This window comes from Chanos chanos, chromosome 2 (genome assembly GCF_902362185.1).
Source record: "Chanos chanos chromosome 2, fChaCha1.1, whole genome shotgun sequence".
In the NCBI taxonomy this organism is placed as follows: domain Eukaryota; kingdom Metazoa; phylum Chordata; class Actinopteri; order Gonorynchiformes; family Chanidae; genus Chanos; species Chanos chanos.
This window is the reverse complement of record NC_044496.1, coordinates 33,710,727-33,734,848: the sequence shown is the minus strand read 5'-3', so window position 1 is coordinate 33,734,848 and position 24,122 is coordinate 33,710,727. Positions and strand designations below refer to the sequence as shown.

At 40.9% G+C, this 24,122-nt stretch overlaps 2 protein-coding genes across 2 annotated transcripts; one reads left to right on the top strand and one right to left on the bottom strand.

Moving 5' to 3' along the window:
- Positions 1–928: 928 nt before the first annotated feature.
- Positions 929–6,938, bottom strand: samm50 (SAMM50 sorting and assembly machinery component). Its single transcript, XM_030766194.1, is given in 15 exon segments — positions 929–1,219; positions 1,579–1,720; positions 1,957–2,103; positions 2,610–2,677; positions 3,033–3,103; positions 3,231–3,317; positions 3,460–3,531; positions 3,933–4,061; positions 4,208–4,295; positions 4,870–5,000; positions 5,216–5,322; positions 5,724–5,811; positions 6,009–6,110; positions 6,236–6,346; positions 6,800–6,938. Coding segments are annotated over 15 exon segments (1,410 nt in total). The 5' UTR covers positions 6,821–6,938; the 3' UTR covers positions 929–1,173.
- Positions 6,939–7,867: 929 nt separating this feature from the next.
- On the top strand, positions 7,868–19,558 carry efcab6 (EF-hand calcium binding domain 6). The gene is made up of 30 exons (XM_030765270.1): positions 7,868–8,000; positions 8,173–8,393; positions 8,657–8,736; positions 8,819–8,888; positions 9,035–9,171; positions 9,750–9,868; positions 10,106–10,227; positions 10,331–10,479; positions 10,583–10,663; positions 11,057–11,177; positions 11,470–11,643; positions 11,928–12,008; positions 12,550–12,710; positions 12,812–12,934; positions 13,130–13,298; positions 13,407–13,521; positions 14,043–14,173; positions 14,320–14,549; positions 14,958–15,045; positions 15,303–15,421; positions 15,549–15,740; positions 16,050–16,205; positions 16,377–16,593; positions 16,885–17,082; positions 17,386–17,613; positions 17,774–17,977; positions 18,331–18,517; positions 18,819–19,003; positions 19,188–19,337; positions 19,436–19,558. The coding sequence occupies exons 1-30, from the start codon at positions 7,868–7,870 to the stop codon at positions 19,556–19,558; spliced, it is 4,464 nt and encodes a 1,487-aa protein (XP_030621130.1).
- Positions 19,559–24,122: the final 4,564 nt, after the last annotated feature.

Here is a 24,122-nt window from a genome sequence, read left to right as displayed (position 1 = left end):
TGGCTGTGAAAGAGCAGCACTGTGTCATATCTATGAGGAAAGCTATATTTACCTTACACTTTACTGAACAAAGCACTATTATCAGGGAAATAACACTGAGTAGAGCTGCCTGCACTCAGACTTGATGCAAAACAGCCATTTATTCAATGAAGACAAGGGACAGGAATACAGTAACTAGTCCAGAGGCTGTCGATAACACTCTCTGAGACTTCTATATCTCTATAAGCAAACACTGACAACTGAAGAGTATTTCTGGACATTGTACAATTGTTAAAGTTGATCTATAACTTTAGCGGAGACTGAAAAAGCACTCAAGTCTAAGCAGAGAGGAAAATCACCAGGATTTGTATTCCTCCTGTCTAGAAATGTGGGAGAAATGGGTAGGCCCACTGATACCTACTCTACACTTTACGCTGTTGAATGAGGATCTTTCCAGAGTGATTGGAATACTTTACCGATATCCTAATAACACAAGAAAGTGAAGGATCCACTTGAGTGTTTCAGCTACAGTCTCTAATCTGCAGTGATCTCAAACTGTATGCCAAAGTATTGGTCAGCTGAACCCAATGCTTCCCATGGGAGGTGATGCATGATGATCACACAGGCTTTATGAAAGGTGGCTCAGCAGCAGATATCCTTCAGTGTCTCTCACATGTTCTTAACACAGATACTTAACACCATTCTTAACACAGACGCATCCTTATCAATGTTCTGTGCACTCTTCTACCTGCATACCCAAAAGGCATTTGACCTAGTGGAGTGGTTGCCCCAGTTCTGGAGAGGTTTTATACATGCATTGTTAAAGATTTTAGTTAAGTGTTAAATTACTCCCTTTGTTCACCGTTTTCTCTCAGTCTTTTACCGTAACTTTGTTTTCATATTTATATGTCCTTTGTAGCCTTATAAACCTCCGTTTTCATGTCTTTTGAAATGTCAATGTCTTTTATTGGGTCCAACACTTTCAGACAAATAAATATGTCAACAAATGAGATTAACTCTCTCTGGGGGTGACGTGGCCAGGGACTAGACAAGACTGTTCCGGAACTTCATCTGTAAAACTGGTCTGGTTTTACACAATGCTATGAATCCCATCTGGGGCCTAACACTCATTGTCACACATAAAAAGAAAAACAAAAAAACTTGTCTTTCTCCCAACGTCAAACACTGTTGGACTCACAGAAAACGGATACCTGCTCCAAACTGCACACCATCACATATCCTGTGGAAAAGGAAAAAAAAAATCCATGCCAAACTTTTCTGGATTTGCCCCATGCTTCAAAATCCCGGATTAGTGGTCCCACACATCATTGGTTAAATATAATATCATTCTGTTTTATCTCTGTATGCTATGTAAAGAGATAATGTTGAGTTAAGAGTTAAGTTTTCTTTTTCGGAGTGTGAATGGTGTATATATGAGCTTCTGGAGATTACTGAAGGAGATAAGGCTAGAGAGGCAAGTGTATCAGGACAGAACCAATCATTCAAAAACTATCAATAAAAATCTAATATGCAGAAACACCTTTTTCCTGCATTGACCACTCAAATGACAGTTTTGAGATGCAGATCAGACACGCTTACCTGTCCCCACTCTGTACACCCATGGGGATGCAGTAATTGAGTTCCAGTCGAGCAATGTTTCCCAAACGCAGCACAATACCTGCGCCATAAGACCAGCGGATACACTCTGCCAGCCGCTTCAGGTGGGCCTGCGGTCCCTCTCCTGGAACAGCACAGTCAGGAGTAACACTCAAAGGCCAGGAAGAGCTCAAACACAGACAACACATAATACACAGTTTATGAGGTTTTGGCTTCAGTACCCCTCACAGGGAAACATACAATCACCAATAAGGAACTATAACAATGATATTTATTTATTTGTTATTTTAATGTTAAATACATTATTAATCATTTGATAAACGAAGCCAACTACTATGGCCCCAACACCGCAGAACTCACCGTAGTTGAGATTACACAGGTTGCCGGCGTTGAGGAAGAAGTGTGTCCTGAAGAGGTCTCCAAAGCCCCCTCGGCCTGGACGGAACGGGAGAGGGGTGTACATATGGAGACCCCCAGCCCAGTATGCTTCTCCACCAAGATAATCCCCTGACACACAGACAGAAACACAGCACACTTAAAACTGAGCATGACCCTTCACAGTGTACTGTCTGCTCTAAACATGGTTTTTATAGTATATTATCTCTTCTAAACATGGCCCTTCACGGTGTACTGTCTGTTCCAAACATGGTCTTTAGTATATTGTCTGCTCTCAGCATGGTCTTTACAGTATACTGTCTGTTCTAAACATGTTCTTTCACAGTATACTATCTGTTCTAAACATCATCTTTACAACACACTGTCTGCTCTAAACATGGTCTTTCACATCTGCAGTAAATTACTGTATTCTTTGTCCTTGCTGAACTTAATGGGAGGTAGCTATACAGATACTCAAAACCTTTAGTCGGTTTGGCCTTTTCTCTTTTTCCTGCCTTAACCTCTGAATTAACAACTAGACAAGTAAAATATGTGACAAGCTCATGTTCTCAGTGGTGTGGGGTTTTTTTTTCTGCAGGACAGTTGGCTGACGGACACATAGCAGGCAGTTTACTCACCCTCACTCTGAGGGCCAATGCTGTACATGCTAAAACCCCTGACACTGGTGGGCCCGCCCAGATAGAACCTGGACACATATTTCACAGAGAAAAACACCAGTTCAAATACAACCATGTTCCAGTGAATATCACAGGAGTCTCACTGAAACTATGATTTTCCTCCCCAAGAGATACAAACATCCATCAAAACCAGCAGAGATCAAAGGAACTCTATGTCTAATGAGGCTACCTAATCTTGACCCATTTCATTTATAAGTTAAAAGACTGTCATGTTTAAATATGGTTAAAATAAACTGCCTAAAGAAATCTTTGATCCAGTTCAATTCAATTTAGTTAAACAGTTATGAAAGCTGCTGTATTCCTCTACTTTCAAAAAATGTTCATCTGTAATGAACGTTCTGATTTTAGAATAAACCCAGGAACCTGTCAGCAATGGATGTGGGTTTGTCTCCGATGGGCAGGATCAGACCACCCCAGAGAGAGGCAGACAGGACCTGAGGATAAAACATCAGAGTCTAATGTTACGGCACAGAGTGGTCAGGGCCAATCAACTATCTTATATTCGCACAGAGCATGAATATCACTGAACTCAGAAAATCAGAGGCAAAACACTAAACTCACAGAATCCCAGAAAAGACGCTTGTTGAACTGAATCTCAAAGTCCTCCTTCAAAAAGCTAGCATCTCCCCCCGTGTAGCCAGCCAATTCCTAAGACGGGATAAAATAGGGGGTTAACTTTAAGCATTTTAGACTATTCAGGTTCACTTAGATCAGATAAATCTAAATCTAATCACTACTGCTATGTGTACTTTCAGCAGTCAGGTGTGGACACGGGCCATAAAACACACACCTGGTTGATCTTCAGTAAGGCACCTTTTTTCGGGAGGATAGCAGAGTTCCGTGTGTCGATGACCATGGCATGCTGGTCAGGGAAAAAAACAGCTCAGTAAAACAATTATTTTACTAGACTAACCATTTAAAATTAATCAAATATCATGTGTGCAGCTGTGGTCTAAAGGTTAGAGAACCCTCGTGACCGAAGGGTTGCCGGTTCGATTCCCAGGACCAGCATCCACGGCTGTGTGCCCTTGAGCTTAACCCCAATGCTCCCTGGGCGCAAGGAATGCTGCCCACTGCTCCTGTGTCTAGTGTGTGTGTTCACTACTGGTGTGTTGGATGGGTTAAATGAACACAGTACACAGTGCAATCACAGACATTTACATTTCTAAATTAAAACAGCAGATCTAAAAGACAACATGAGAAAGAGAGAAAAAAACAGGCTTTTAACTGAAGGATGAATGGAGAGGTAGAGGAGGAATATACCGAGAGGGAGGATTTGAGGGAGTGCCCACTCTCCTCTCGAACGGCAAAGGAAGCAGTTCATGCCAGACAGCCCAGCTCTCTCCATACACCTTCCCACTTCAGGGTGTGGTTTGTTTTCCAGATCGGAAACTGTCGTAATAAAACACCACAAATATTGCAGCGTAAGTAATTTCATATCTGTGGATGGATGTATTTGTTTTCTGTATAGGTTTACTTCACAACTACAGTGTTGCAATCCAGAAAAGCAGGAAACACTATTATTCTAAAGTACTCACACTCAGCTCTGTAGAGATGCCTCTGTCTGTCTCCCTGAGTGAGCTCCATGGAAACTGCCCAGTCACTTTGTACAAATTAATGGAGAAACTGCAAACCAGAGACAGGTCAGTATCAATAGCAAACAGAGGCTTGCTGTTTTGCCATCAAAGGGTTAAGGTTAATGTCAACATTTCAATTCTACAAAAGTAGCCTGCAGCTAAAATGCAAAGGAAAAAGCAATAACACTCCCAAATGCTTTTCATTACAAAGTGCATCATTTATCTCTTACCAAGCAACAAATAGACAAGGCCTTTATGCTGAACCCCAAATGATTTTAATCAATATTCATTAATCAGTACAATCATTATTAACGAAGCTGAACTACCCGAAGAACATTATGCAGGATGACAACATTGTTTTGAAGTCAGACAAAATGTTCCCTTCATGTGGGATTCAGAAGCTTACAGACATTTAAAGTTTTTACAACGACAGCTCAACAGACAAACCAAGAAAACATCAAACATGTCTTTGTCCTGCCAATCCACATCAACAGGAACCAGAGAATACAGGCTTTTTCAAAGAGCCACATGTCCATTACCATTCTCTCTACAGTGCCCACACGTCTGTGCCCTGATAAACACAAATCACATTATGATGGGGCAGGATGTGACCTCAGACATACTTGCGTTCGAAGTGTCCGGCCTGAGGTTTGAAAAACGACAGGCCGTAAGAAGTCTCCTTGGTACCGTAGGAGAACTGGAAGGTCAGTTTTTCGGCACGGCCAAAAACATTGGGGAGCTTGAGACCCAGCACCTAAGTTCACCAATGAGGCACACAAGATTATGAAGACATACATCAGATTCCTTTTCAGGGAAGGAATGGGCGAACATTCTGTAATTTTAAACCACTTTCACCACTTTCAAGTTTAATGTTAAAAACTGAATCTGATAACCCATGTAAAGATAAAGACATCATAGGCACATTCCTGGTCAGCCACAGCAGGTCACTGCTGCATTTAAGAAACTTACCATGCTTCCCTCATTATTCCCCACCATGGTGTTGTAACTTCCAGTCATTCTCCTCAGTTCAGTCACCTCAAACGTCACATCCAGCCCATTAGGCAATGCATCTGTACCTGCAGGCACACAATATCATCATACATTTAAATATTAAGTACATAATTTATATATTTATAATATTATTACTAAAATTAGTAGTAGTAGTAATAGTAGTGGTATTACAAACTCTGCCTCAGTCATCTATCCAAAAACTCTCTTTAAGACCATCTAAAAAGTAATGGTTGATTTTTGTCATAAATTTCACTCAAGTGGACTTTCTGAGTTTCAATCATTTTAGCTCAGTGGCTTCATGGGTTCAGATCACATTTGCCAAAATGGTCCAAAGACAGTATGGATCTGTTCCCATAACAATAAAAGTATGGGAGGATAGTCTGGAGAATAGCCCAGACCAATAAAACACAGACAGTTCTGCAACACAGGAAAAACACACAGCCCTAAACAAACAGCTCCTTATTACCTTGTGAGGTATCGATCACAACCTCTACCTGTCGAAATATTCCCAGGCGCAACAGTTTGAGCCTGGCCTCGTGAGATCTCTTCATAACCTACAGTTCAGACACAACACTGTGTTTTAATGAGGGCTCCAATGACCACTCAGAAACGACATCTCACCACACACCACTTTCATTCAACATTAACCATGCAACTGCTGTCAAAATACTGCATTTATTAATGTAGTCACATTCATTTAAGTTAAAAATACATATTTTTCAAATGCACATCATTGCTCATAGATACTCACATCAATCAAGTTCTTGGCATGGAACACATCAGCAATTTCATATGTCAGTATGTCCTCCTTGGTTCTTGCTAGTCCGTCTACATGCACACGCTGGACGACAACCTAAACAGTCCAAACAGGATTTTGCATAATCTCTCTCAACAACAAAATCCATAATAAACAAAAAAATGTGAGCATATTAGAAACCACTACTGAAGAGCATTGAAGAACAAGCAAACCAATCTCACATCTTTGTTTTCCAGAACTTCCTGTTGCTCATCCTGCTCTGGTACTCCCAGCTCCATGTCATCAGCCTGAACTCCTAGCTCTGGTCCTTGCATGGGGAGGGGGTCGAGACTCTGAGGACAAAATGCGGACACTTAAAGTATTTACACCCTTTAAGAGGACAGTTATGACAAATACTCTGAATGTGCTACTGCTTCATGAAGCTCTAATTGGTACCAGATTCGGCACAAAACCCTCAGAGGGTCACATTAATACGCTTTTTGCGGCGTTCATTTATTTCACGCTGTTTCACTAGACACACAAAGAAATCCCATACGACGATTAATTCAGTTAAGTGCCATCAGCGCGTCTCTTTGAACAAAAATGCACCTTACATGAATAAACAAACAAATAAGCTTAGTCATGCGAAGGAAACTGCATTATTTTTGACGCATAGGATCAATGTTATGTTATGTAGAATGTCAAAACTTGGCCTTCCAGGGATCGGAGAGCCGTCACCATACAGAATTCAGAGGTCACATGCCTGCTGCTGTTTTACGGGTGTGTGGAAAGGCAGCTGTACTTACCCTCGCGTGTACGGTTCCCATGTTAAGCAGCTGTTTTACATCCAAATGTGTTGTGAGGCGATGTTAAATATTTCAGCGATAAACAACAACGACAATCGCTTGTCTTCAACACACCCTTATGTCTCTCCTGGACGCCGCCATGACAGCAAGAAACAACGCCTCGCACGTTGATGGTTGGTTTAGAAAACAGACGTCAGCTAGCGGTACTTCCCCATTGGCTCAACCAGCAAAGATTCAGGATCACTTTTTCGACTCGTGCCTGAGATTAGTTGTTCCAACCACTCTCTTGTGTCAGTGTGTTTTGAGGAGGTTTATTTTAAATCCTGTGGGGTTATCAGAAATTTTGCACAGATTTCACGGTTTGTTTTCATCTTGAATACACATCATAAACGTATTATTAACACAGGGCCCTGAAAGAGACCTCAGGGTCTATTCAAACCAATTAAAAAGAAATTGGTCCTCATGTCGTCACAGAGACAAGATGCGAAGGTCATAAATTCGTCTCTATTTTTCAATGTCCGTCTTTCCAGCCTTAAATATTTACTTAAATTCATGACATTTCAGCGTTAAAATTTTGCATACTTTATTTTTACAGGTGGTGCCCGTCGGGGGAGGGATCAACATTGACGGACGGCTCACTGTCGCTATGACAACTGCAGAGCGTCCCTGGCTAGTTACAGTACAACAGAGATGTTGCTAACTTAATCGGTTAGTAAAACGTAGGTGAAGACAAGAGGGCGACGCATCCTATTTTAACTCAGAGTACGGGGTGAGCATTTCATTTCCTTTGAAATTAACTGTAATTGTTAAAATTTGGAAAACTCTACTTGGAACACCCAGTTCAGTGCGACAAGACCTCCGAGTAGGTCTTAAATCCGTTAATCTGTCATTCTCGCCAGTTTACTTCTTTTGTCAAAAAGTGTTTAACCCGAATTTCTTGAATTAGATTAGTTATTCTTTCTCTGCGTATCCAGACACACATTGTTGCATATATGCACACATTCTTACACATCTATCTTGTGTTGGTTACAGGAGAGAAGTCCACAAATCTCCTGGGACAGAGGAGCAATGTTCTCACCTGCGCCTTTAAAAGAGCTGCAGCCCGTATCCAGAGGGCTGATTATCTCCCCAAAACCCAGGAGTGCTGCTAGCATACGCAGTGGGAGCAGTCGCAGTAGTAATACCCTGAAGTCTGACTCCAGTAAGTGATATACTTAACTAACCATGTAACACTGTGGTCACTGGGGAATGATTTGTCAAAGACAGAAGACACCACATTCTGGAAATATTATGACTCCAAAGACTCCAAAACAAAGTACACATGTGAAATGTCCATATAGCCAATGCATGATTACTGTGTGTGTTTTGTGTAGCCTCCTCTGTCCAGTCGATGGCAGACGAGAACCTGTCCATGGTGGACATTGAAGACATGCTCTCTGAAAAAGTGAGGAGGAAGAAGGAAGACCTGAAGGCGGCTTTTCAGGCTTTCGACCAGGAGTGCAACTCCACTGTCACTGCTGGAGAATTCCGGCGCGTCATTGAAGGCTTTCTTGTCCCACTCACTCAGTACCAGTTTGAGGCTTTACTATCCAAGGTCCATAAATAGCCAAACTAAAGAACAAGTTAAAATTGAAGATATGCAATCTGCACAGTGCTGCTAAGACAGACACTGGAGTTCTTTTAGTACCAACCATTTATAAAGTGAAAAAAACGAAGAAAAAAATCCCATGCATCTTCCCTTGAGGCCAGCGCCTGCTCTCAAGTGAAAAGACACTCCTCTGTGCTGTACACACTAACACAAAATTTTCTGTGTTGATCTTTTGAAATGCTATGTTGTTGTCTCTGTATTTATTTTAGGTTCCAAAAAGAAAAAATGGGAGCATACCCTATATGGAGTTCCTGAAAAAATACTGCAAAATCTCACCAGCGAGAATAAGGTATTGTTAGTAGTTTTTTAGTTAGTATTATTACGTACTTAGCCCCTCAGCTTCTTTGAATTTATCCATGTTTCCTAACTAGAATTCCACAGATCAGAGGAGGGCAACAGAACTGGACACTTGGGGAGCTTCAGTGTCATCTTAAAGACAAGGTGAGGACTGTTTGATTCAAGACATATGATGTAGTTTCAAATGAAAGAAACTTTCATTTCAGGTTACTCACACAGAGGTTATAGTTAATGAGACTGTGACACAAAATATGTAACAACACCCATGCATTATTTAATCTTCATTCCAGATTGGGAGCAACCTGAAAAATGTGGTCAGAGCGTTCCGCCTCTTTGATTTTAATCAGGATGGACAGATACAGCAACATGAGCTGCTCAGAGTACTGGAGGGTTACTGCTTTCCTCTGACTCAGCAAGAGTTTCACAGGTTCTCCTCAGATGAACTTATCACAGTTATCTTTGCTTTATACATCTCGTTTCTGTGATATAAACTCTCTCTGTGTCTCATGAGAGAAGGAGTCACTACATAACAGATAAAAGGTTTTCACTCCCTGGTTCATGTTTCTGTTTGACCCTTGTTCGATAAATGGACGTGCTCATGTGACATGCCCATTGTGATTGTCTAAGGAGCCAATGAAGTCATTAGATTGTAGCGCACAGTCATGGCATCCACCATACAGTTAGAAACATTTCCAAGAATGCAAGCCCAGACTTACTGATCCATTCTGTACTGTGTGGGAGCTGAAACATCCATACGGGAGTCACAAGCTGTAGTCTTGGCAGGTTCTATGGCATTAGTCAGTGAGATTTTCATCTTATGTAATGACAACTGTCCAGGTAAACCTGAGAGTAACCATGTGGTTAACCATGCGTGTTTAGTCCCTAGTGACAGCTACAGCTAAGGGAATCCTGCAGTCAAGTGAAGTACTACACTACACTGGCACTATTTATCTCAATGGCCAGTGGTAGAGTTACCTGAGTTTATCTTTATGTGTTGGCTTGCAGGCTCTGGTCTCACTATAACCCAAACAACACAGAAACAGTATCTTACAGAGAATTTCTGGAGAAGCTTGGGGTTGATTGTGAGAACTGCAGAAAGATTGCTCCAGATTCTGCAAAATTAGGTACAGTTTCAAAACACAGCACCTGAATGCAGTGATGTGAATAAGACCATTAACCTGATGTGAAAGGAATGATTTCTTTGTTTACCATTCAGGATAAAATGTTAACCTCACAAAACTGAACTGAGTTGGAGAGCTGCAATCAAGTTTAGTTGTTCTTTTTTTAAAAATGTCTTCAACTTCTTTTTCTCCATTTTAAGAGTTCATCTTATCACATTTTCATGTATCTGTTGTTTGCAGCTTTAAATTGGGTAGCTGTAAATCAGATGAAAAGAAGACAATGCAGTAAAACATTAGCATGGATTGACCCAGACAAACCTGATGACACTTTAGATGAAATCCAGATCAGGTTCCTGAAAAAAGTGAGCAGCCACAGTACATGCACCACATATATTTTTCCGATCTGTGTCTCTGGGCATCTAGTCATTTGCTGAACTGGGATTTTTTGTCTGTGCTGAATGACAGATGAATTTAAACTATGGATTCATCCAGAGAGCATTCCAAGCATTTGATACAACAGGATGTGGGTTTGTCTCCCAGGAAGACCTCAGATCAGTCCTGAGCAACTTCATTTTTCCAATGGATGATTACATCTTCCATGGCCTGCTGAAAAGGTGAAGCTTACTGACAGGCTGACAAAAGGGACAAGGATCTCTTTGTGGTTAAGTTTTACTGTGATACTGTGGCACTGATGTGCAATGTTTTGGTGATGCACAGATTTGGAGTTACCATAACAGAGCCTGTGGAATGGAGCCATTTCCTCAGTTTATTCCGAGATGAACAGTGTTTACCCGTCAGGTGAATCCACACAGCTCCTCAAACCATCTCCTATCCACACAGCTCCTTAAACCTTCTCCTATTCATGACAGCTCCTCAAACCTTCTCTTATCCACAAAGCTCCTCAAACCTGCTCCTATAAATGACAATCACTCCAGTGTCAGTGTTTTTGAAAGAGGTTGTTGTTTATGCCTATGGCTGTCACGCAACAGGTCTCAATTAGCCTCCATTCATTTAATGCTTTACATTTTAACCTCAGATCTGTGTCAGAGAATAAACTGTGCTGTCATAATTTTGTCACATGAAACCTGTGTTTCACCTTCAGTATCTCTGTCTCACAGCTCTGCAGTTATGTTCATGTCTCATGTTCTCAAAGAGATGTATTGACTCTGTCCTTCTCTCTCTCTCTCTTAGGGACGACATACCTCCAGCAACCTCTGACCTGTCCGATATTGAGGCAGTCGTACCAAAGCTTCAGGACCACATCAGTGAAGTTTATCCCCAACTTAAGAGGGCTTTCCAGGTCTTAGATGAGGTGATCTTTAGAACATAAAACTTTGGCCTTTTTACATGTTAAATATCTCAGTAACCAATACATGTGAACATAAAAACAGGAACATAACAACCAATATAATGAATATACAGGAATATAATGATGTTATAGTAATTTTGCAAAACTAGTAAAGCTGCAAAAACTACACTGACCCTCATGCAGTTGACCACTCATTACATTGTATTTACGCTGACACTGCTGTGACTTTTGTAGTGATTCTACATAAACCTGAATGAAAGCAGGTTTTTTCATCAGCACTGCTGTTGTACTGTAGAGCAGAAGTGGAATGATCAGCCAAGCGGAGCTGCGTAGACTGCTGGAGGGCCTTGTCTTCAGCCTGACTGACCAACAGTTCACCGGACTCACTGCTCTTCTAGTGCCCGACACCACCGGGGCTGTTCATTATCAACGATTTCTGGAGCTTTTTCATCCACAGGGAAACATTGAGGTACTTTAACACAGATTCACCACTTCTCAGAAACACTAACACAAAACAACATAACAAATTACTGCGAATGAAAAATGTCAGCTCAGTAGAGGAGAGTCTGTGTCTGTGCTGTAATCTGTGTCTGTGCTCTAGTCTGGAGCTGTGCTGTAGTCTGGAGCTGTTCTTATAATCTATTACAGGGATCTCCATGGGATTTTAATGAATGCTATATTATAGATAGAGATCATCAGAGGTAGGGATTAAAGGTTTCTGAAGGGCTTTTCTGGACTGGTATTTCTTTGCAGGGGCTGAGAGGGACATCCTCAGCACAGGGCACTCCTACTCAACCAGCTGAGGAGTCTCCAGCAGCACCTGCATGGAGTACAGTAAGTGTGTCTTATACAGGTAAATACAGGGGTGGAAGAAGTAAAAGTAAAAGTACTCTTACTAAAAAAAAGTATCATAAGTAGAGTTAAAGTGTTCCTCCTGAAAAATACTTAAGAGGAAAATAGTCACTCATTTACAATTTACAGAAACGGTTGTCCGTTTAACTCTACTTAGAGTTTAACTCTACTTTTCTTTTTTAAGCATGAGTGCTTCTGCTTTTACTTTTTCCACCCCTGGGTAAATAAACAGTCAATCTGGTTTTTTTACAGGTAAAAAAAAAAACCAGCAAAATTGTGGAGTGTGGAGTGTTCTTCGAGTATGTGATGTGGTCTGAGAGCTATGAATATGTATCGTAGTAACCTTTGCTGACCTCTCAAAGAGTAAACAGTAAATTTATATCTTGCCTTACACATTCATACATAAAAGATATGTCAGAGAGTGAACATGGCCTTTAGAAACAAGTTTACTGATAGTTTTTTTGCCCTTCGAAATCTTCAGCATTTAAAATAACAGTAATTATCTAATTTGTCCTACACTGAGGTAGAGGAGCTACTGAAGGAAAAGCTCTCAGGAGACTCTGAGGCCGTGATGGAATTTCTAAGCAACCAAGACCCATGTCAGACTGGGGCTGTGTCTGTGGAGGAGATGAGAAAGCTCATTCATCAGTTTGGGCTGCCTTTGTCTGTTAACCACTTCAATAAGTGAGTCAATCACTGCTCCACACCACAGCTCAGATACCTGTAGGAGGACAAAATGGTCATTCTTCATTTTTCATTTTTTCTGTGTTTTGTCCCATACATAGACTCTGTAATCCTTTTTGGGGGGCTAAAGGAGTTAACTACAGGAAACTGTTACGGAGTCTAGGTATTCCCAAAGACAGTGGTGGGAAAAAGAGCCCTAACAAGGCCCCCAGTCTGACTGAGAGGTAAATACTGTCTGTTTGGACTAAACAAACTGAATTTCCAGAGACAAATCAAAGACAAATGGAGAGGAGAGAGAGAACTGAACATTATTTGAAAGGTTGAGATTTCTGGGCTGGGTGTGCTGATTGATCCAGACACAGTATTATACAGATGGAGAAAGAACTAGAGTTTGTCTGAGGCTTCAGTATTTCTTTCAGACCTCAGAGGCGTGGTCATTTGGACAGCGTTAAGAATCAGGCTGTAGTGGACGTTGTCCTGAGGAGGCTCAGATCCAGCCTGCAGCAGCGTGGTCTGTCTCTGCAGGACTGTCTGACTGCCGCCAGTACAGGCTCAGGGGAAACTCTAGGCTTTAGGGGTTTCTGTAAGGTAAGACTGGATGGACCTGAATTAGACAGAGCCTGAACCACATGGCAGACTGAAGAGAGCATGCTGAAGACATGCCATGACACATTTGTTTCTTTTCTCATCTCTTAGATTCTGGAGGACTCTAACATTATCTTGGATAAACGACACCTAAAACCTCTCCTAGAAGCCCTAGAGTTTTGTGATGGACAGATTTCCTTTTCTAAGTTTGTTGCTAAATATGAAGGTGAGTGGGCAGGGTTATTATAGTTTTGAAATTTTTATTAGTTTTTATTTTTATTCAGTCTTTCAGTTTGGTCTTTGATTTCAGTTTAGTTTTAGTTAGTTTTAAGAGTGCATAAGTAGTTTTAGTTTTAGTTATATTTTGAGGAATTGACTAGTTTTAGTTTAGTTTTTAATTAGTTTTAATGTTAGTTTTAGCTTTTCAGGTATCATGAGGAAAGCTTTGATTTATGGAAGCTAAAAAAGGGGTAAAGAAAATGAAATGAAACAAAAACGAAGCTGATTTTACCTGCAATTCTATTTTGTTTTAGTTTGTATTGCATTGTTCATTGTAGTTTTTATTTAGTTTTCGTGTTTTTGAAAACTGTCAAAATTATTTTTTCACTGCTAGTTTTAGTTTCAGTTTTAATTAGAATAACCCTGATGGTGGGCTTCACTAGTGCACAGCTCAACGTGTCTCAAAAGCACAAATTTTCAAACAAGCTTGGCCCTCAGAACACATCTGAGCCCTTTCTCTTAACATAGAGGCTACGGTGAAGCAGAGGAAAACAGATCTACAGAGAAACCCAAAGACCACCATGGGGAACACTGTAGGACTGATGGTTGCAGAGGACTGCTTGTCTCAAATGAAGAGGAGAATTGAGAAGTACCATGGGGTCTCAAACAGATATATTAGCTCTTATCTCTGATATTCTCTCCAAACATTTTCATTTGTTGCTCTATATTGTAGTGAGTATGAATAGAAAGACTGAACACTGTTTTTGTGCACGATAACGAATCCATCTTGTTTATGTTCTCTCAGAACATTTTTGCAGCTTTCCGTCTTATGGACAAGAACCATGATGGTGTGGTGAACCGGAGTGACTTCAGGAACCTTTTTGACACCTTGATGTTTGTCATTAAGGAGAGGGAGTACCAGAGGCTCCTGGACCTGCTGGGCCTCACGCCCGGGGCCACACTCAACTATGCTGAGTTTTTAAACTGTGTCCAGTCAGCTGACAGGACTACAGCACAGCTCAACATCAACAGCACGTAAACAGAACTCTGCCCTCTCTTTACACCGCATTTCTTTACACCTCACACACATAATTCACACACACACACACACTATCTGTCAGAAACTCAAATTATGTTAAAATGTCTCTTTGGATAAGGTCAACAACAGTTTTTTTTGTTCTGTATGGTTCGTCGTGTATTTTTGAAATATTACAGGGGACTAGTTTTTGTAATATTTGGTAATATGTCATATCAACCCCAAAACTAGCTTAACCATACTATATTCATTCATGTAATTGATTTTTGTTCATATTTCCTTTATTTTTTCCGTATAGCATTAAGTTAGTTACTGACTACTGTAAGGTCGTTCTTCTTTGCCTTATAAACTCTGTTCTCTGGTTAAGATCTGACCAGTGGTTTTGTAAACTCTGTTCTCTGGTTTAGGTCTGACCAGTGGCTCGATCTTGCATGTGAGCAGGTTCACAATCATCTGACTGATAAAGCACGTCACAGGTGGTTGGAGCTTTCTAAGGTAAGACACGTTACTGATCGTCGCTGACGATGAGTTCTCTGAGATTCACTGTGACTGTACAGAGTGAACTTAACAATTCAGCAATGCTAATACAACCTCTGTACTAGAGAACCGTGGCTCATATTCACAGGGCCCGTTCAGTGGGATTAGGTTCCAAATTACTCTGAAAAAGATTTTTCTTTCAGCAGAATTTTAGATCTTAAAAATAGTTCATTAATGAGCTGTAGTGTGACCAGACTTGTTGTGTTGGTTCACAGGCCCTTTGCCAGTTTGGTGAAGATGGTAAGAGAATTATCACGAAGAACAACCTCAGGCATGTTCTATACAGATACTGTCTACCCGTCACTCCCACAGAATTTGAGCACCTGTGGGCCAGGTAAGAGGCCCAGTGATGTATTTCCATATAACTCTAGTTTCCATAACACTCAATGTCATAGAGTTTTGGTTGATGTCATGATGACAGAAAATTGACATGGATATTGGTTGTTGGTAATGTTGAGTAGGTACGATGAGAGTGGACGTGGGTACCTCACTCAGTCAGAGTTCCTGGACAAACTGAATGTGGTACCAGAGGAGGAGGTGAGTCGTGTGAGTCACGTGACCGCAGAGAGCCAATCAGACCCTCAGCTTCAGGAACAAGTCCACGGAAGGATTCCAGTGACCACTCGCAGCAGACCTGCTTTGCAAGACCTCATGTGAGCAATGATCCAACCACAATAATGGGAATTATAATTACAGCCGGTCTTGTTTATTGCTGTTTATTGTAGACCTAACGATGAGATAGGTTTAGTTTCATTAGTATGGTGTTTTATATATGTGTGAAATGTTGTGTGTTATGAAATATACCTATGTATATAATTTATATACTGTTAATTTCCTTGAGCAGCTTCAGAGGAGCTGTATACTTGTGTCTTATGCGCTCGACGTAATTATCTGAACTTTCTGCCTTGTCAGTGTAAACTACATTAACAGTCAAATCTCTCAAAAACGATATCCTTTCGTAGGACGTGGATAAGGACCAACTTTGAGGCTGTGAGTGGGGCTCTGGTGGAGCTGGATAAGGAGAGGAATGGTTGTGTTACACTGTCAGACCTGCTCAGGCTGTTTCACACACTCAGCTTCCCCATAGACGAGACAGCACTGCTACAACTACTCAACAAGTACCTGGCCACCATTAACACTATGACACTCTTTTTTCTTCTACACTCAATTACCTATTTATCATTTTCATTTGTGCATCCCCCTCTCTCTCTGAGTGTCTTACTGTCTGTAAAGGTGCTGTATATAAAACTGCTCACACTTGATGGGCTTTCTCTGTGTCTTATTTTCAGCCTTGGCACTGACACCCAGGACAGGAAGTTGTTATATCTTGACTTCCTGGAGCGTCTGGTCAGGCGTGGTGTCAGTGGATCTGTGATAGCATCTCCTGTGCACAGGACTATTAGTGGTTCTCCTGGTCCAGGGGAGAGTCTGGAGGAGCTGAGCCCAGACAGGGCTCTGCAGAGAGTGAGACAACTCGTCACCTCTAACTCAGACTCCCTCTACAGGGTGAGACCCGTCAGATGGGTAAAGCCGAGGACCATACCATGAGACATGTGAAAACTTTATGAGTTCGATGGCCTGAATGGTGATGCGTGTGAAGTATGGCTTAGATGTTTGACAAGTACTGATATGATAACATTTGGTTTTACAAATTTGTGGGGTTTTGTTGGGCTAATGTGAGGTTTCTCTAAAACATGTAACTGGCACAGGATTAAATGTGTATGTTCCTGGAATCTGTAAACATTATCATTGTGCCAGAGAGTCAGTGATTTTTGCTCCACTGATGGATTGTCACAGGCCTTCTCAGCATTTGATAAGACAAGGAGCAGTTTAATACCACAGCTGGAATTCCGGAGAGTTCTAGACCACTTTTGCACCAGGCTCACAGACGAGCAGTTCAGACGTCTACTAATGAAACTGAGACTGGAATATGGGGAAGACAGCCTAGTGGACTGGACAGAGTTTCTACAAGTCTTCAGCCTCAACAAGCAGGAGGTAAGACAGAAGGGTCACTACTGTCTACGGCAATAAAGCTACAAGGCACGATAGACAGTGGTATGTTACGAATTTTGTGACAGCCAAAGAAACAACCAGCAGCACAATGTCTTGAACCCTTTTTGCTGTGGTAATATTCACAATATACCATGGCCTCAGGTTCCATATTGGTTTTATGAGAACAGTCTTGGCATATTTAAATCAACAACCTGACCTTCCGAGAGTATTTGTTATTGTGTGTGTGTGTGTGTGTGTGTGTGTGTGTGTGTGTGTGTGTGTGAGTACTTGCTTGTGTTCATGCAGACACTTGATGAATGGATTCAGAAAATCAGAAAGGCCCATTTCCCAAACCAAGCCCATCCACTACCGATCCATGACGTGTTGAGTAGGATCCAGGAGGTGGTGTCCACACGTCTCTACACCATCACCAATGAGATGGCAGACACTGATTATGCCCACATCAATACCATCTCCAGAGAGGACTTCAAAACCATCTGTGACAAACACTTTGTGAGACTCAACAGTCAGCAGGTAAAGCATTTCTGTCTGACTGTCTTCATCCTCTAACCAGTGGAAGTGAATAGTCTGTCTCGCCCTCCCCCATCCTCCCCCTTCAAGTCATTTAAATCATGTCATGTAAACGCTGCTTTTATGCTCACAGTACATGTGTGAATTTGTTGACTTCTTCCAGTTTGAAACCCTGTGGAAGATTTTACCAGTCAATGTGTTTGGGAACCTGGAGTACCGTGAGTTTCTGAAGAAGTTCAGTGGAGAGATTAAAGAGTTGGACATGTCTGGAGGATCCCCATTGTCAGGCCCTGCTAGTCCGACAGAAAGCAAAGCAGCTGTCCTCCAACGACCAAAAACAGTCCCCTGCCTGTTAGGACGAGCCAAGGTTCACCTATTTTTATATCACTCCCTGTTATCACTTCCTTTCTGTTGAACTTAACAGTCAGATGTTTTCAGCAGTACAGCACTCTTAAGTGTCTGTGTGTAGTTAGGATTAAATAAGTCGTATTAACACTGAACTGTTTCTTATTTAATATGATTTTGATTGTGTCCCCTCCATATTGTACTCAGTCATCAATACCAGTGGAGCAAGTAGACAGGCCATCCACAGGAGAGAGGAGACCATCCACAGTAGACAAGAGACCCTTAACAGGAGAGAGGAGACCATCTGCAGTAGACAAGAGACCCTTAACAGGGGAGAGACCTTCCACAGCAGGCAGTAAGTTCTCCACAGGAGAGAGGAGACTGACAACAGTGGGGAGAAGGCCCTGTTCAGCAGGAGGGAGAGCAACGTCCCTGCTGAACTGCGAGGTCATGGAGAAGAGGTTGTGTTCACAAATTCGAGGCTGTTGGAGGGTGATTCAGAAGAAGTGCAGGGAGGTGGACACTGACAGATCTGGGGAGATCGATGTCCAGAACTTTCTAGGTAATACTGCAGCAGTGTGTTTTGTCTCTCCCAGTATAGGTGTCATTACTAGGGCTCTTGTTTCAGAAACACATGCAAACCCTGATCTTCACTATGGAAATGTCTCATCAGCTGAATGAACTTTTACTGACACTCATCCTCCAGCTGGGACAGAGCCTACTGGTTTAACACGAATGTTTCTGACTCATATTCCTCTCTTAAAAGTACAAAGCTGACAATAATAATTTCACCATATTTCAGTTCATTGTAAGGTCTTAAATACACTCGGTGAAGTTTCAAATGTGTACTGTTTTCTGCACAGACATACTGAATGGCCTCCATGTTGAAATGAGCCAGTTGGACTTTGAGCAACTGGCTTTGAAATATGACATTCACAACAGTGGTCGCTTCTCGTACCCAGAGTTCCTGCGTCACTTCGTTCTCACGCTCAGTCCTCAGGTCATGACCTCCTCTAACAGACTCAGGCTGCAGGTTACCAGGGCTCCGGTGAGATTACAGCACAGTCAGGGCCTTACAGCACACAACAGGCTGTTTGGGCTCCTGTAGATAAGCACTGGGATTTTTCCATGTTTCTATGTGAATTAAATGGTAATGTCACTTTCTAATTCTCTGAAAGGTACACACACACTCTCTCCCTCTCTGTCTCTTTCTCTGTCTCTCTGTCCTTCAGTTAAGTGCTGGACCACTCAGTGATCAGTGTGTGGAAGCCATGCTCAGATTGTATGGGTGTGTCCAGATGTTTTGGAGATCTATTAGACAGGACTTTGGCTCCTTTGACAGAGAGCGCAGTGGAACAATCTCTCTTAAGGATTTCAGAATAGTATGTGGATTTTCACTTACAGAAGTACCACAGAACTATCAGCAGTGATGAGACTGTAAAAGTTTCATGATTTAAACACTACTTTGTCATCTTCACAGGTTTTGAGACAGTACAGTGTGAACCTCACGGAGGAAGAATTCTTTCACCTCACATCTTACTTTGACAAAAACATCTCAGGAAGAATACCCTACAATGACTTTCTGCGTATCTTCCTAAATTAAATCTACATCTCTGCATCTTTTTTTTGCTTCTGGAATGTTCTGGCCTTGTCAGTTATGTTTGTTGCCAGTAAATTTTTATTTTAAATTTAATGACCTAATTTTGAGCCAATAAATTTCTTATCTGTAAGGCATCATGTGTTTACTGTTTGGGAAGAGTTTTTTTTTTTTTTAATTATTATTTAATTAATCTTGAGGTGCTTAGGCTTTAAAGCGGCGTGTATTTTACATTAATCAAATGACCGGACTGAATTTACAACATAATGACTGTAACATTGTTTGTTTAATAGCAGTGAGTGGACATTAGTAAAATGACAACAGTCTACATCCTATAAAATGTTGCTTCATCGCAGTTATTTGTGCCACGTCACATTCAGCGTTTATGATGCATTTAACTCAGGCCACATTAACATGGGATCCACTGTGATAACCCTTTTGATGGATTAGTTGTGTCAGCTGGCTCAAAGTCTATACCAGGGCTATTCAATTAGTTTGGAATGGGGGCCAGTTCATGAAAAGGATCCCAAATATGGGGCCTGAGAAACATGACTCGAAATAAGAGTGATCACATTAACAGCTACAGATACAGTAAAATACAACAACATATGAGTGCATATATTGTATTTTGTAAATACATATCAACATCAGTGCATTGCATTGTATCAAGACACATAGGCCCAAGGCATTTCTACATTCAAATGGCAATATACACCATGTTCAGAAATCAGTCCAGGTGAGCCATATCACAGACATTTAGAATTTCACTAATTTAACTAACAGACAACATCCACTTAAGTGCACAAAATTGTATCAACAAAAACAAAACATGAGTGCATGGTATGGTATTGAACAGCATTATAACAACATCTCAGTGCACAGAATTTTATCAAGGCAAGTTATTTCTATGTTGGAACTGCACCAGACTAGGGGTTGCATAGAGTACTCGAGCACTCGAGCAGTTACATCAGTTCTTGAATTTCTACATTAACATTGAGTACTAGCTAATCGCGTGATGCTAGATCTCGTACGCACTTAGACTGATTTTCTTTTATTTGTCCAAACGTCGTGGATTACGGAATGTGTGTTTGTTTTCTTGTTATATTTCACTGTGCACTTTCCCCAACTCTCGTTGTGATGAAATAAACATTCAACAGTTGTGAGTTGTGGACGGATTTCTCAAGGACGGCTCTAACATCGAGTCTATCATATGATAGCCTACTACACTAACGCGGTCAAACAAATTGATGTTGTAGAAAAATAGATGGAAGCAAATATGACAAATTTCATATTTTAAGTCGGTTAGGCTTACTAATGATGGCCAGGTTTCACCAAATTAAAAAAAAGCTGCTATATCTAAACACATACGAACACTTCGTGAAAACCCACTTTGTTTCTGTCTTGGGCTACTGTAGAATGTTGGTAACAATAACATTAAAATATTGTCCGTATCATCCATAGTTCACCATTGCGTAAGGTAAGACCAAGTGTTATCTTCATATCTTACACTGCGTGAAAAGAGGTGTATCCGGACTGGAATACTCCTGTATATTCCTGGACACTCCACAGATAATCGGATGTATCCGGGAGTTTGCAGCTCTGTTACGCGGCATGGAATACTCCTGGATATGTACCAGGTTTGGGGGTCTGTTTAGAGCCCTTAGTTGTCATGATGAATAATCCATTGGGCGTACTTGCAAGGGAACATTTGCACCTCACACCTTGAGCCACCAGGTACCCTGCAATTGGTCAAAAGTCTTACTTTGGATTGGTGGAACAATGTCTTGCCCCTCCTTTCCCCATTGGTCCATTTTGTGTCCTCAGCCATGATTTCATATGGTTTATATTATTATTATCATTATTACTATTATTTTTATTATTATTATCATTATTGGTAGTCTGTCAAACAAAAATGAATAACACAAATTTTATTTTAAATAAAGGAAATACAGAATAATATATATTATAAGCCATATAAATTGAAAATTATACACACATACACACACACACACACACACACACACACATATATATATATATATACATACATATATTTACAGTATATATAATCAGTGTACAACATATAACAGAATAGAATATATTAGAACAGAATATACTGTAATATCATAGTGTATAATATAAATGCTTTTTGGGAACATAAATGAAACACTAAATGTTGAACATTCCCAAGAACAACCCAGCTTCTGTGGTCTCTATTGTGAATCTATCTGCACCAACTCATGCATGGTGATTCACAACATATTTTGGTCTTCATCCAGTCTATTCTGTGGCACCCCACAAAGTGCACATGTAACAATGTCATAAATAAAGTTAGTGGCTGTGTCCGAAATGGCATAGTACATACTACTCGTATACTGATCTTGACGTAAAAGTAGTAAGTAGTATGCAGTACATGAAAAATAAAAATTTTGCAGTATACGACAGTAAGCCAGATGATGTACTACTCTGGTGAATGTTTGCAGTATACAACCAGAGCTCACTTCGTTGGGTACTGCATCCCATGATGCAACACGGTAATTGGCAAGAGCCACAAATAAAAAAAAAAACATGGCAGACAGCGACAGAAGCAGCTCCAACTTCAACTCCAGCTGCAGTTCCGAATATAAATGTAGTCCTCATATGCTTTTTTATAGGGCTACTTTTGATAGATATTTGTTGTAGCCATGTGTTGTTCGTTATTAACGGAACAAATAACCTAACCAATAGCAAATGTGTAGTACACCACACAAAGGTTTTCATACTTGTGTAGCGCAGTGAGGAAAATGTGTTTTAGATACCTTGATGTTAATTCATTAGTAGGTAATTTAGGGTTGATACAGTTCTTAGTTACTCATTGGAACTAGTTAATTTATTTTCATATAGAGAATTCATGAATAAATAAGCAGTAAGGTTTGGATTATGTATTTGTCTGGAATTTTCGTTTGGGTCATTAATGGGAGTTCTGGGATGTGTAGTGCATGTGTGTATGTATATGTTTCAAATTCCGATTGTTATGTTCTGATTTAGTAATTTCATATGTTGTGTGCATGTATAAAATGTAGTATTTTTGTTATTCCAGTGTAAAAATATAGTTTATTATTCGTAGAATTAATACCTATGACGTCAGAGGTCAAGAGAGGGAGAGCAGGAGAGCAACTGAGAGGGAGAGCCTGAGTTTTGTACGTTTTGTGTACAAAATATTCACGTTATACATAAATATATAAGGTGAACAACGTTGTAATTCTCAAATACTGCCTTTTAGTTTTTAGGATACTCGAAAAGAATACTCATAGAGAGCTAGATAGTGGTGTATTTATTTGTTGTTGGTAAGAATTATTAATTCGATGGAGCCTTGGCAGTTAGCTAAACCTGTTGATTGCCACGGAGGATTTCTGCTGCTAGTCACAGAAAGACCGCATCGGGATTTTGGATCTTTGCGGGAATTTGGTTCTTGTTGTTGTTGCTGAGTGGGACATTTTCGGACCAGTAAAGCACCCGAGACTGTGCTGGAATAAGGTTCTGTGTGTTTTTTTTCCCTTTTGCTCGTTACCGAGTGAAGCGGGCATTTTGTGCTTGGCCACAGCGAACCCGAGCAACGTCTCAGGCCTGCAAGGGTTTTGTTTAGGGTTATTCATTTGCCGGCTTAGGTCTAATTGGTGTGAGTGTGTGTGTGGGTCCACAGTGTGTGAATGTATTAATGAATGCTATGCCCATGTAGTGTGTTTTTGTGAAATGCTACAATACACAGTAAGCTACAATACACTGAACAGTGTGTAGCCTAATATGTACAGTTTTATTTGTTATTTTCCCATGCTTTTGAAGTCTGAAAAGGGGGATGCCAGCATTCTTTTCCCCTGCCCGTGTGTGTGATTGCCCTGTCATTCATGTGTTTCAGTCTGGAAAGGGAATAAACAGATCAAGTCCCCGCCTCTGCTGCGTCATCATCTTCTAGCCATATAAAGACTTTTTAGATAATATTATTGTAACTGGCTGGTTAGAGTCCGTTACATAAACTGGTGCCGTGACCCGGATAGGATTCAACTGATCAGCCGCAGCCGATCGCCGGGGTCAAGCTGTCTGAGTGGTGAAAGTATTGTGCTAGAAGACCCGTGAATCCTCATCGTCATCAGTTCCAACTAGATTTTCAGTTCATTTGAGATTATCTGGTTAAGTGTAAATAAACTAATGCATTGATCCCCCCCCCATTCTTTTTAAAGAAAGGATATAACAGACAAGTAATACCCATAATTTTAGCTTTGCGTTGTGAATATTTAGTTCACAGCATGGCTAGTGGGCATCATTTTTTTGATTATGTGACTCCTTATGTTGGGAGAGGGAGGGGTAGAGACCTAATGATGAGTAAAGGGGAGGAATTTAAAAAACTATCTTTCGCAGACGTTTTGGAGGTGGGCAGGCACATAGCTACGCACCTTATGGGATTCACAAATTTCATGCAGACTCCGCCTCCCCGTTTTAGTTATAGTGAATGACATGCACTGGCAAAGGCAGGTCATGTAGTCACATCCCCTGTAGGTCCTAAGTTCTCCACACCCATTGCCCCCTTCAGTGA